The sequence below is a fragment of the Sorex fumeus genome, unplaced genomic scaffold (genome assembly GCF_029834395.1).
Source record: "Sorex fumeus unplaced genomic scaffold, SorFum_2.1 ptg000007l, whole genome shotgun sequence".
NCBI lineage: Eukaryota > Metazoa > Chordata > Mammalia > Eulipotyphla > Soricidae > Sorex > Sorex fumeus.
In genome coordinates this window covers 35339294-35353866 of record NW_026606064.1, presented here as the reverse complement: position 1 = coordinate 35353866, position 14573 = coordinate 35339294, and the positions used below count along the sequence as shown (strand labels likewise).

Below are 14573 nucleotides of genomic sequence, written 5' to 3'. Positions count from 1 at the left end.
TTTCAGAATGAGATCCCTTGCTCTGAGATGTGATGGAGGGTCACACTGTGGCTGCCTTCACTGCAGTGTAAAACTAATTCTTTCAGGTGGGTGGGAGGGGAATAGTGATTGGTTATTCTTTTCAGGGGGAGAGGAAGGAGTGGACCACAGCCAAAGATACTGAGGTACTCTGGGATCTGTGCTTTGGGGGCTGCTCCCAGCAGTACTAGGGAGCTGCGGGGGTGGGGAGAGGGTGACGACCAGGCATTGCCTGGGTTCCTGTGGGCTTGGCTGCATGCAGGACAAGCACTAAACCCCTGTGCTATTTTTCCAACCTCTGTTCTCAGCTCTTGATCAAGTCTACAGTGCAGCTCTTCCTCACTCCTTCTTGGCATGAGGCCTCCATCCTAGAAGGACTTTGCAGGTTTAGCCCCCTGCCCGCAGGCAGTGCCTCACTGTGGGAGGTTAACCAGGTTCCGTGTTCAGAAACGCAGGAGGAGGTTATGAGTTGGGGTGAGGGTCAGACTTCTGCCACCCTGTGATGCGGTGCCATGGAGGGGCTGTACTCTTGGCCCGTATTTCACCATCACCTTTCTCCTGATGGGAGCGTCACGCTATTCAGCATGTACACCTGTCACCGCTGAGACAGGTCTCCACAGAGGTAGGCTCCTTTGCTTCAGAACCAGTCATTTGTACCATGCTTTAAACAGTCACGAAAAGGCGGACTGTGCCAAGACACCATGCGTGAAACAGCGCTCAGCATGGGTAGAAGATTGCAAATGGGTTGTTTGGTGGAGACCAGTGGAAGGGACACTTTCACCCGAGTGGCCTTCTGCTTCCTGGAAGGAAATGCTCATCTATCCTGGTGATTGTGGTGGGGAGGAAGGAGCAGAGATCTCGTCCCAGTGTGCCTCTTCTATCCATTGGCGACCCAGCCAGTCTTCTGGGGGTGCAGTGCACCCTGCTATTGTGTTTAAGTTTGTCTGAATTTGGAGCTGGTGAGCTAATACAGTGGAGGAGGGAGGATGTGTGTGTGTGAGGGGGTAGACGGGGACACGAGTCTTGCACACAGTCAATCACGGTGGGATTCCCCAGCCTGTCATATTATCCCCTGATCCTCACAGGAGTCATCCCTAAGTGCAGAGCCAGAAGTAAGCCCTGAGCACCGCCAGGTGTAGCCCAAAAAAAGTGTTGGAATTTGCTGAGGTTCTTATTGTTACTGTTCACAGACTCCCAGCAGTGAAAAAGCTGTCAGGCTCTTAAAAACTGTTTAAATCGGAGATGATGGCAAAGCTGTCAGTCACTCTACTCACAGGCGTCGTTGCAGTGCTCTGTTTTCATCCTCCTTGGCTCCTCTGCAAGCGACCCAGGCTCCTCTGTGAATTCAGCCAACTCAATAGCCCTCCTTACCCCTGCCATGGGCCATTAAAACATGCCTGTTGACTGGTAACCCCTCCATACGTTTTCTCCATTAAGATCCATAGATGGGAAGGGGAGGGGTGGCAGTGGCAGAGGGGCCTTCCGGGGGAACTGCTCTGGCGTTTTCAAGCCTCAGCCTCTCAAAGCTGTCTGCCCCAGACTGTTTAGTTCCGTGTCCCCTGTCCCATTCAGGCCTCTGCACGTTTGGAAGCTTTCTTTAGCTTTTCCCTGAGCCCTCCCGACCCATCTCTCAATAGGAGGGAGCCAGGCTCAGGGGAACTGAATGCCCTGCCACACAATGCCCTGCATGCTAATGGCCCTGCCAGGCCTCTGCCGCCGGCAGCCCCAGCAGCTGCGTCAGATGCAGAGATGGGGTCCCAGCAGCTCCCTAAAGTTGCCTGTTTGCTCTCTCGCAGATCTACACGGACTGGGCCAATCATTATCTCGCCAAGTCGGGTCACAAACGTCTCATCAAGGATCTCCAGCAAGATGTGACAGATGGCGTCCTCCTGGCCCAGATCATCCAAGTTGTGGGTAAGAAATGCTGATTGTACCTTGGGGGCACGGAGACCCAGAAGGGGCTGCCACTCGGCCAAGGAGAGGGTGGTCCGGAGGTCTCCATGGAGAAAGCAGCGTTTCTGCGTTTGTACATGTTGACGATTGGCTGGACTCGGTTTTGTCCTTGGCAGTGTGGCGCCAACTCTGCTTTTTCTGATAGGACCCACCCACCTGCAACCTGGAGCCCAAAGGAAAGAAAGCCTGGGCCAAGGTTCCGGGAGGGCCCCCCGCCCTTTGCTTCCTATTAGCTCTGTGACACTCTAATCCTTCTCCCTTCCTGTCCCTCAGTACTATTTTGGTGGATTGCTTTGAAAATATTTCAGGGGGTGGCGGGAAAAGGGAAAAGAAAGAAAAGAAAAGAAAAGAAAAAACAAGCCACATGGGGCTGGCTGAATCTTGCCAACTCCAACTGGGACTGAGAAATGGGAGGATTTGTTTCCACGTTGGCAGAGATGGGCTTTACTACGGAAGAAGCAGGGGGTTGGCAGTGCTCTGGGGCCACGTGCGAGAGGAAGAGATATATTGAGGCAACACGGGCGCAGCCTGGGTACCACTTGGCTCCGGGTCCTGAGGAAATGGCGCGACTTTGCCCAGGAGCTCTGCAGTCAGAGGGAGATCAGCATGAAGCCACGGGCAAGGGGAAGGTGCAGCAGGAGGTCAGAGCCCTCCCGCCTGTGTGGGTGTGGAATAGATGCTTCTCCTTCCAGTGTGAGAACTTGTCTCCTCGGCACTCAGCTGACATCTGTCCTCAGAGCTCAGCTGAAAATAGAACCAAGTTGACTGCCACTGGCACTTCTGTTTGGCCACCACCACCACTCAGAGAAAGCACTCCCTTCTGGTTTCCTAATTCCTCTCCCTGCCCCGCCCCCCCTCCTCTCCTCCTTGGATATTTTTTTTTCTTTGTAGCAATTGCCCCAAACTTTGAAGCATTAGAAAACATGAGGGTGGGTCTGGGGAGATGGTACAGCAGGTTGTCGCTTGCCTTGCATGTGACTGACTTGGGATTTGATCCCTGGCTGTCTGGGGTGGGGCAAGGAGGGCTAGGAGAAGTGCCAGAGAGGAAACTTGTCTTTTTTAACAATGAGAAGGAATTTACTAGCCAAGAACAAAACCTACACAGGGTTTTCCTGCTTCTCCTAGCTCCTGCAGACAGCCAGGGAGGGACCCCTTTCTATTAAATCCAGGCTGTTGCATTGGATCTCGGTCATTTCCAGATCTGGGTTTGAATTGTCTTGCTTTCTGGGCTTGTAGTGTTTAGCATAATGCCTAAAATGCAGTGATATTCAAGAAAAACTAAGAGGATTTGAGATAAAAATTTTATTCTTAGATAAAGATAATATAAGCCGTTGAGCACTCTCAACATTGAGATAGCTGAGTGCATGCTTTGTTTGTAGGGGTTCAGGTTCGATCCTCAGCACTGCTTGGTCCCCTGAGCACCACCAGGAGCGACTCTGAGCAAGGAACAGAGAGTAGCCTCTGAATCTGAGCACCCCTCAGTGTATTCCCCAAACAAAACAACTTTATTCAGTGCAGTCCTTGGGTTAGACTTTTCCCAGCAGGTGATCTGGATGAAGCCCCTTCTTGTCATTGGTTTTCTCTGGACTGTTCCTCTAAACTGTAGGCTGTACCTTTTTTTTTTCTTTTTGGGTCACACCCGGTGATGCACAGGGGAAACTCCTGGCTCTGCACTCAGGAATTACTCCTGGCGGTGCTCACGGGACCATATGGGATGCTGGGAATTGAACCCAGTTCAGCCGCGTGCAAGGCAAATGCCCTACCCACTGTGCTGTCACTCCAGCCTCTATTGTGTACCCTTCTGCTTTCTAGATTCTGCTTCAGTTTTCCACTGAGGTTTGTGGGGAATCTTTCAAAACCCCAATGTGAGACACAAATTGCTTCCGTGTAAAGCAGTCAACAGATGATTCAGTCCTACTGTAGTGGAGTCTGTTCTGCATCCTGGGTAGCTAGTTCTGTTGATGGAGAGTTGCGATCTCTTCAAAGTGCTTCCTGCAGCCTGGGGAGGTGACTCATCACCGAGTACATGCTCTACATGCAGGGGGCCAGAGTTCAACCCCCATCAGCACCCACAGTCCCCATTCACTACTGGGAACAACCTCCTAGCGCCATCCGGAGACACCCCTGAGTACTGCAGGTTATGGCTGTAGCTCAGTACCATGAAAGGCATAGCCTAAGAAACTTGCAGAATAAAAATAGCTAAAGAGACATAACCTGTGCACAGATTAGAAGATCCTATATCAGGAAATAACATCTAAAATATGGGGTTTTTTGGGCTTACACTTAGTGGTGCTCAGGAATTATTCATAGCTTGATGCTCAGGGGGTCACTCCGGTGTTGCCCACAGGACTATATGTGGTGCCAGGGATAGAACCAGGGTCATGCGAATCAAGCACCATCCCCGCTGTAATCGTTCTCTCTCTAGCCTAGAATAAAACCTAAGGGCAATTTTAGTTAATTAACACTATGGGAATATTAGAATTATAGCTCTGTCTTATTTTCTGAATTTAATCATTGTAACATCAGATGCTGTCATTGTTCTCTGGGCGTATGTAATTCAGTGGCAGAGGACAGGATTTATGTAGCCAACACAAAAATGATTCGGAAAACATATTGTGCCTCTGCATAGAAAGAGGGGAGAGGGATGTAAGGCGAGGCAGGGGACAGGAGATAAGGAGAATGCATGAAGTTTGTGAGTTTTTGTAGAATTCCTGTCATTTTTTTCTGTAAGTTTGAAGTGACTTTCAAAAGTAAACACATAGATACTGGGCTAGCAAAGTCTTTTTAAGGGATTCCCCTACACCATAGACCTAGAAGGACATTAGAGGTGGCCATGGTCAGTCCATGGCCGGGGGAGGTCACAGGAGTGGAAGCATTGGAGAGCAGCCATTGGGAAGGCACCATGAGTGAGAATCCGTGAGCCAGAGGGAGAGTTCTCATCAGAGAGAAGGATCCCAGAGGAATTTACCTATAAACCAAGACCTTAGATTTGGGGTTAGCTAAGTGAAATGGTCACAACAGCATCCCTGGGCAATAAAATAGTGTATCCCAAGGAAAGGCTGGAGGGTACAGAGACCCTGAGGGTCAGTGAGGCAAGATAAGGCAGGATGGCAGGAAGGCAGGTGTAGAGGTGCAGAGGTCCACTGTCGCTTGAAGCAGGCCAGTGGTGTGCAGAGTTGATGATCAGGCTAGAAAGTGACATGATTAGAAGTGTAACTTGAAGAAGAACCCACAATGCCTTTCCTGGGCACTGCTCCTAACTCTTCATCTCTCTCACATGGATCTGGGGATGGATCTATTTTACCTGTTCTCTAACTGGCATCCCCAGAAACAAGGATTATTGAGGGTCTTATTTCCCATCTCGCCTCTTCATCTTTTCCCCCCTTGCCCCATCTTGGGCAGGAGATGGCCCCGTGGCTGGTGCCCTTCCATGCTCCACCTTACCCTTAGTGTCTGAGGGGTAGGTCTCTGCTTTCAAACCTCTTATTAGTGTGATTATCTTCTTGAGTTATCAGCTGCCCCAAACCATTCTCCTGCCAGCCCATCACAGTGCCATCCTCGTGAGTTATTGCAAAGGTTTCCGAGGCCAGGATAAGTAGCATGAATCAAGAGGGAGCGACAGGCCTCCCCCTGCCACCCCTTAGCTGTTTATATTGCTGTCATTCAGAGATGAGGACAGAAGGGATTCGAGTGAGGAAAAGGGAGAAGGTGGGAACCGGGAACACACAAGAATATTGGAGAAGAAGCAAAACACACAAGACTTGCAGTTGGAGGTGAAGAGGAAGCCGAGAGCTTCCTTTTCACCCCCATTTTGGCAGCCTCTAAGCACCACTAGGATTTCAGGCACCACACGAGACTATGTTTTCTTCCTGCTGATGACCTATGACCATTCTGTGGCCACAGGTAAGTCTTTCTGGAAGTTGTTCTCTCTTCCCTTGGGCCTGTGCATGTGTGAAGGTGTCTGAGCTGTTGAAATTCTCTGCACCCTTCCATAGAGGACTCTGAGCAGTAATGGGCTTAAAGCCACGCTTCTGAAATGAAAAGTGCACCGGTGCTTTCCGATTACTAACCTGTCACCTTGTGTGCGGGCAGATCATAGCATTAGTGGACTAAGAATAGCTTGAATTTACTGGCATAAATAAATTACCATTGCCACTTAGGGATGCCAGCTTTAATCACATTCGAGGACTTTGGAGATGAATGCGTTTGCTTCTTTGATTATCTGCTTTGGGACTGTAACTAAAGACACCTCTCATGCATGCACCCCAAGCTAATAAATGCAGCTCTGAAGGCCAAACTATTCCTTAGCAGCAGAATCTGAGCTGCTCCTGCTGCCTTAAGGATTCTAATAGTACATAATTTTTTGATAATTTAATAGAAGTTTTCAGATTTCATGTATTTGGAAATCAGGAGGTTGTAAGATATGGTTTGCCTTTTTATTAAATAAATACTGATTTTGAGTTTGAACTTGTTCATTTACCTTCACTCCTTTATTATTTACAGTAGTATAAAATGATTCCACTTCAATGGTTTGCTTTGAATGTTGTAAAATAGCAACATTTATCTTAATACGAGCTAAGATCATTCAAAGAGCATCTGACTGAGCTCCAGGTGACAGACCATGAAATTAGAGGAGTGATTAGACCAAGACCTCTGGTTTCACTTATTCAGGTGGCATCCAAAGCATCTTTAAATGATTTCTTAGGATCACTGTTATCCATTCCTCACTTTAATGAGCACTAATGATCTAATGCGGAGCTGGGTATTGATCAGCATCCAATGACTTATGACTTTGGTCATCATGAGCATCCAATTGGAATATACCTTGAGTAGCCTTGAGTCTCAAAAGACACATATTTATTCTCCAGTGTTGAGTATCAGAATCCAAGGTCAGAGTGCATGCCAGCCATAATTTCCCACATAAGAAGGATGCCATTTGTCAGGATCTTTTTCTTCCCTCTTCTGATGTGCATCTATATATATATACAAGGGAAGAACAGCTGTGACAGAAAGTGTGCAAAACCTTGATTCCTTGAAATGTTCAGAATACTTAGTGTTTAACTCCACTCAGCAGCTGGTGGGACCTCTGGCAATGACTTTAGGTCTGGGTTTATAGTAGAAAGCAAAGCAAAGACAAAGCCTTGTCCTAATGAAGTGTATATGCAAGTGAGAGAGTCTAATTGTATTTGTGGATGAACTAAAAAATGAACATCCATGAGGCATTCCATTCATCGGGCACATTTGTTTGCATTTTTTGTGTGTAATTGTTTTTTCCCCCAAGAACATAAATTTTATTTTTATTATTTTTATGTATTTATTTTTATTGTGTCACTGTGAGGTATAGTTACAAAGTTGTTCATGATTGGGTTCATGTTCCAGCATTGTATGAAGGATCCTGTCCCTTCACCAATGTATATTTTCAATATTGTATGAATTTTACATTTCTAGTGTACATTTCCAACATTGTATATTGTATGAATTGGGTTTCAGTCATACAATGTTCCAACATTGATGAAGGGTCTGTTCATTAACCAGGGTACATTTCCTATCACCAATGTCCCCCAGTTTCCCTTCCGTCCCCCCTGCCAGCCTGCCTCTATGGTAGGTACTTCTCTCTCGTTCTCTCTCTTTCTTTCTCTCTCTCTATCTCTCTCATCCACCCACCCATTTGGCATGATGGTTTGCAATGTAGATACTGAAAGGTACTTTCAGCACTCGTTTCTTGTCCAGAGTGATCATTCCCAACTATCTTTGTTGTAGTGATCCCTTTTCTATCCTAACTGCCCTATGCCCCGACCACTTGAGACAAGCTACCAACCATGGATCAGTTCTGGTATTAGTTTTATATTGTGTTGGGGTTTTATTTTAATATCCCACAAATGAGTGTAATCACGTCCTTCTCTCTCTGTCTGACTCATTTCACTAAGCATGATACTCTCCAAGTCCATCCATTTATAAGTGAATTTCGTGACTTTGTTTTTCCTGGTAGCTGCATAGTATTCCATAATGTAATGTACCATAGTTTCTTTATCCAATTATTTGTTGTGTGTGCTTCTCAACCACTCTTTGGGGAGGAGAGGAAGCAGGTGGAAAAGCTTCCCAAAATACCAGTCCCAGTGTGAAAGTTACAAAAACTCCACTGCATTTCAGAAGATTAAGATTTTGCTGGTAAGGGCTGGAGCAATATCACAGTGAGCAGAGTGTTTGCCTTGCCTGTGGCCAACCCGGGTTTGATTCCCAGCATCCCATATGGTCCTCCCAGGACCACCATGAGTACTTCCCGAGTTCAGAGCCAGGAGTAACCCCTGTGCAGCATTGCTGGATGTGACTCAGAAAGGGGAAAAAAAGGCAATGCAGGGGCTGGAGCGATAGCAGAGTGGGTAGGGCATTTGCCTTGCACGCAGCCAACCCGGGTTCGATTTCCAGCATCCCATATGGTCTCCCTGAGCACCACCAGGATTAATTTTTTTTTAATTTTTATTTTTATTAGTGAAACACCACGAGGTACAGTTGTAGACTTACAAATTTTTGTGCTTGGGTTTCGATTATACAATGATCAAATACCCATCCGTCCACCAGTGCCCATTTTCCACCACCATGGATCCCAGTATCCCTCCCACCCCCACCCCCACCCCATCCCACCCTGCCTCTGTGGCAGAGCATTCCCTTTTGTTTTCTCTCTCCTTTTGGGTGTTGTGGTCTGCAAAAGAGGCATTGAGTGGCAATCATGTTCGGTCCATAGTCTACTTTCAACATGCATCTCCCATCCTGGGAGGATCCTCCAAACACTCTTTATTTGGTGCTCCCTTCTCTATCTGGGCTGCCCTTTCCCCTAGAATGCCTGGCTGACCTCTAAGCCATGGAGTAATCCTCCTGGTACTGATCTTGGCTATTCTTGAATATTAATCCCCTATTTTGTTACTTTATGTCCCCCAGATGAATGCAATCTTTCTGTGTCTATCCCGTTCTTTCTGACTCATTTTGCTTAGCATGATACTTCAGGAATAATTCTTGAGTGCATGAGCTAGGAGTAACACCTGTGTGTTATTGGGTGTGACCCAAAAAGAAAAAAAAAAGATCTCACTGGTGCATCTTAAGCCTAAATTTCTATTACTTTCAACAATTTCTGAAGGAGGTGTAGATGAGGCTGGATTTACACAACTGGGCTGTTTTACAGTATCAGAGTTTGAAAGCAATTTCCTGCCATAGCTTAATTTTTTATTTTTCACTTCTTCATTAATGTAGAAACATTAGAGAAAAAACAAAAAAAAATTGCTATAAGGTTCAAGTGTCCCAGAATCTTAGAGCCTTGGAACATTTTTATTCTGTTAGCTTTTTCAGGTTGTTCTTAATGTCCTTTCTCATAAGTAAGTCTTAGTTAGGTATATTCATTCAAATCTAAAAGGGTTTTCTATTGGGTTTTTTTTAGTCTATTCCCTGCCCCCCCTTTTTTGCCTTTGGATCATACCTGGCAGTGTATGGTCTTACTCAGGGGTCTTACTCCTGGCTCTGTGCTTAGGGATCACTCCTGAAAGGGCTTGGGGAATCATATGTGGAGCCAGGGATTGAACCGTTTTGGCCACATGGAAGGCAAGTACTCTACCCACTGTACTATCTCTCTGGCTCGGGTATAGATATTCTATTTGATTTTGTCTGCATTTAGTTGATCTCTCAGGGTACAAATGTGAAAAAATTGAAAAGGATGTGTCTGCCATGGCTCTCACAGTGAAGCCAGGGACAGCAAGAAAAGGAGTTAGACATTAGCAGTTAAGAGCGAGAGAGAGAGGTATAGGGTGCTGAGCAAACAAAGAAACCTTATCTTTCTATGCTGGTAGGGACATGGGATTTGCTAGAAGGCTTAACTAGGGCTTCACAGTGGGTGCAAATTCTTCACCCCCCACTATGGAGTCCTGAGTTTCTGGGCTTAACTCACATGGGAATATGAAAAACATAGGAGCCAGAGAAATAGTACAGCAGACAGGGTGCTTTTCTTGCACGTGACAGACCTGGGTTCTATCCCTGGTACCCGTGTGGTCCCTGCAGTCCCTCTAGGAGTGATCCTTGAGCACAAAGCCAGGAATAAACCCTGAGCACTGTCAAGTGTGGCTCAAAACAAACAGAATGAGGAAAGTAAAAAAGGAAATTTTGTGTGTATATTTTAATAAGTGATAATACATTAGGTTAACAGTAACTACCATCTACAAAAGACTGTGCTAAGCATTTTATTGGCTCAGAGACTTTCAGTATCACAGCTCCTTCTGTGTAGGAGAGAGTCTTAGCTTTATTTTGTAGATGGGAAAAACTTTGATCCAGAAAGGTTGAGTGACATGGCCAAGATCACACAGCCAAGAAGTTGTTAAGCAGGGATTCAAACTGGCATTTCTTTGCCTCCAAAGCTAGTGTCTCAGCCGCTACACATCCTGCCTTTCTCAAGTTGCTGCAGTTGCAAACTGCCCCTTGAGATATTTTGGGCTGTTTCAAAGGGAATTCTACATACTTCCTGGCAGAATTGCATTCCACATGGGAAGGTGGGCCTCTTTCCTTCCGTATTAACACTATTTCGCTAGATACAATTTTGTAGGGGTTTTGTTTGTTTTGTTTTGAGTCAGGCCTGATTGTTCTCAGGGCTTACTAGTGACTCTGCATTCAGGATCACTCCTGGTGGTACTCAAGGCATCATTTGGGTTGCTGGGGATTGAACCAGAGATGGCTGCATAGAGGCAAGCTGCATAGCACTTTATCCCCTGCACCATCTCTCTGGCTTGCTAGATGCTATTTTGACATCATGTATAGGCTTCAGATGGAATTTGAATTTCCTATAAGACCTCCAAGTCATTTTAGAGTCTTTCTTCTTTTCTCTGTTTGCGAGCCCCTCAGAAATAGGATTAGGACAGATAAACGCACTATTTATTTTTCTTGCTAAAGATAGGCTAAGATGCTATTGTCTACCTTTTAGCCTTAGAGTTAAGCCATGGCTGTAGCTTCATGGGAAGGTGGCAGTCATCTTTGTCAGTGGCCAGCACACGGCCTCAGCATAGGCTGTTTTCCGGCCTCCATGCAGTTCCACGATGTCCCTTCCTTCTAAGACTGCCATCAGTACAGTTGTCTCTGCTCTAGATGATGACTGCACGACCTTGCCCCAGCTGTCCCTGGAGGACGCAGCCGATGAGTAAGTCCTGAAGCTTGCTAGATGTGGCACAGGATTTCACATGCCTGCTTTGATTGGACAGAGCCTAGTAGGGGCCTTAGGACGTGGTTGACCTCAGGGGTCTTTAACATCACAACTCAAGTGTCTGTGGTGGTTATTTATGTTTCTGACTGGTGTTTCCTTTTGCAGCAAATGAAAAGATAGAAGACATCAATGGCTGTCCAAAGAACAGATCGCAAATGGTGAGTGGTCCGTGGTGGGGAGGATTTGTATTCTGTCCTGCCTCTGAACAGTATCAGCTCTCATGAAAACAGTCACACCAGAAGCTTTGCTCTGGAGGGTTATCTTAATAAGCTCAATAGCCTTTTCCAAATAGCCTTGGTTTGCTGCTTTGACATTTGTGTTGGCATTTCCTAAAGCATGGCTGTGATTTTAACATAGATGGCGAGGGAGCAAAAAAAAGAAGAAAAAAAATAAAAAGAAAGAAAGAAAGAAATTGGGTTCTTACTCCTGGAAACAAATTATGCAGAACTGGCGTAAATATGGACTTGTTTAGAACTTGGACTGTTAGTACTCCCACACAGTCGTCTGGCTTCCTCACAGACTTAAGACCATTGCTGTTTGTGTTTGGGGCCAAGGCAAGGAGGAGGGATCCGTATCTTACTGCTCAGAAATTGGGACATGTGGTCTGTGACTGCCTCTCAAGGTTAGTTGGTATGAGATCAGAACTTTGACAGGAAGTGTGAAATGTACATCCTACCCGGACCATGATTAGCATAACCTTGACAAGTCATTTTCTTTCCATGTAATGTGCATCTATGAGAGCTGCTAAAAAAAAAAAATTCAGTCTGTTCTCAAATGTCCTTCCTGTAATCTTTGAGTTAAAATTCATATCACTTTGATTTAGAAAACATTGGAATGTGATGCTCTGAGTGCTTAGCTGCTTTGCTTTCTTTCTCTCAGGCTTTAGAGAGGCTGGGGGTGGAGGAAAATATAGCTCAATGATAGAGCATAGATTTCTGCATATAAGACTTGGCACCCCATCCCCCCAAAATACAAAATGCTTTCAAATGTGGAATGCTTTTACAAAAATGTTTCCTATCTAGCCTGTTAAGATGACACAAATAGTTGTGTAAAATATGAAGGTGTCAACTCTTTGCTGGATATTAATTTGTTTCTAGAAAGCTAAAAAAAATGGCTTTTTTTTAACATCATGCCATACAATCTTTGAGTGAGTACAATTTGAGAGCTTCACTTGGGGTATTAATTGTTACCCAAATGAGTTAGACTTGTCGTTAACTACTTTCCATGCACAAACTTTTTTATTCGTGTGTGTGTGTGTGTGTAAGAGATTTTTTTTTCACTTTTTTCACTTTACATCCTGAAATTGCTCCTTTTTCTGTTGTCCTGCTGGAGATTTTGTTTCTGGTTTGATCAGAGAAACTATTCCTGACATAGGAAAGTCCCCAGGCAGACAGCTCATGGCTGCTCTGACTTTTGGAAAAGCTCAACTGCTATTTTTTGCTGGGGTCACTGCAGCTGTCTAGTGTATTAATAATTGAGAAAACTTGGAAGATAGGAGACTTAATTTTAGTACAAACATTTTAGACATGGCAATCAGAACTTCACATGAAAGCACTGCGGTATTTCCCCTGGTAGAAATATCAACTCATTTACCCCAGCCCACTGTAATGCATCCATAGAACTGACATTTGAAGGTGTATGTGTTTTCAACTTCTGATGAAGGTGATGTTTGTTGTTAAAATCTACATTCCGGTTTATGCTCATATCACTGCAGATTCTTCTGTGCAGATTTTGCTCTGTATGCAAATACATTATTTATAAATACTCCCATAGTACCAATATAGTTTTGTGGTTTCTCCAGAAGTCTTTCAGCTGTGAAAGTTTGGTTTTTTTCATGAACTCTGTGTGTGTGTGTTTGTGTATGTTTGTGTGTGTTTTAAAACCACAGGAATATAAAATCCTATAATTATATGTGATAATTAGTTCCAGATTAGGAGCAGGGAGGCAGACATGGTCTGGTGGTAAAGTGGAGCAGAGAATAGTCCAGCATACAGGATATGCGTCCAGGAAAAAGTAAAATTCTCCATTGCAGTCATTCTGTTTGGTAGAAAATGAGGAAGCTGAGGATAAAGACAACAAGGCTATTACCCTTTACCCTGCTTTGCAAAACTAAAACATCCATGAGGCTGAGCCCGTCAAAAGCAGAGGAGGCACTACATAGAGACAAACCTGAGTATTGTTCTGGCTAGCAGGACACCTGTGTGTGTGTGTGTATGTGTGTGTATGTGTTTATGTTTATGTGTGCATGTATGTGTGTGTATATGTATGTGTGTTTATGTGTACGTGTAGGGGTATGTGTGTGTTTATGTGTGCGTGTAGGGGTGTGTGTTTATGTGTGCATATGTGTGTATATGTGTGTGTTTATGTGTGCGTGTAGGGGTGTGTGTGTGTGTGTGTGTGTGTGTGTGTGTGTGTGTGTGAGCATATAGGGATAAAGATACCCTACCTGGCAAAGCATAATTTGGAATGGTGGATGAACCACCACTTCTAGATTCCTGGAATATTACTTCTCAGTTAGGCCTTATTTAAAGTGGCCAGTGATCGTGATCGAAAGTTGTTGTTTGCTGAGTAGTTCCTATTTGGAGGAGACCGGAAGGGAAGACCTATGAAGAGAGAGCCTTGTACTGACTGAAGGAAAAATGATGACAGTCTAAGATGATCACTTGGCGCCTGTCAGGAGGAGGACTCTGGCTCTCAGGAAATCATCAGCAGATTTAGTACTCAGTCCATCAGGATAGAACCTGTACAGGGCCTGTAAAACTGGCTGAGAAAAGTGGTTTAGTTCAATCAGGAGTGGTGGTGATTCAGGTGTTCGAGAGGATGAATTTGTTCCATCCATCCTGGGTAGGTAGGGCTTTGACTTCAGGACAAGCTGTGGAAAAAAAAAAAGGCACTTCCTCCACCACTCCTTCCCCTCCCCTCCTCCTGCCTCACCAGGCTGCCTGGGCAGCACCGTTTCTCACTCTCCCTCTGGCACTGCAGGCCCTGCTCCCGGATCTGTGCTCTCCCTCAAGGACAGGGAGCTGATAGCAAACGCCTGTGCTGTGTGGGAGTCTTGTGCACAGATGGGCTTTGGCATGGTGGGCGTGGCATGGCATGCTTTTAGTCTGTTCATCAGCAAAGGCATTCAGCGTGCCTGCTAGTGCCAGGCATGATGCTTAAGCCAGATCACACAGGTGAACATATGTGCCCCGCACCCTCCGGGAACTCAAGAATGAGTGGACAGGAACTTCAGAACAACCCGAACGACAGACTCCAGTCTGCCCCAGACATCTGCCATAGGCATGTGGAGGGGATCCTCTCTGGGGTTAGGGGACATCTAAGAGTCACTTTTTTTTCTTTTTGGGTCATGCCCGGTGATGTACAGGGG

General features: G+C 45.6%; 1 protein-coding gene across 7 annotated transcripts in view; it reads left to right on the top strand.

Annotated features, from left to right (window-relative positions):
- NAV2 (neuron navigator 2) overlaps positions 1 to 14573 on the top strand; it is an 822647-nt gene that overhangs the window by 498712 nt on the left and 309362 nt on the right. For all 7 annotated transcript variants that reach the window (XM_056130622.1, XM_056130618.1, XM_056130629.1 and 4 more), the window contains 2 exons: positions 1815 to 1932; positions 11309 to 11361. In XM_056130622.1, coding sequence (XP_055986597.1) covers positions 1815 to 1932; positions 11309 to 11361 — 171 coding nt within the window. The remainder of the gene's footprint in view (positions 1 to 1814; positions 1933 to 11308; positions 11362 to 14573) is intronic.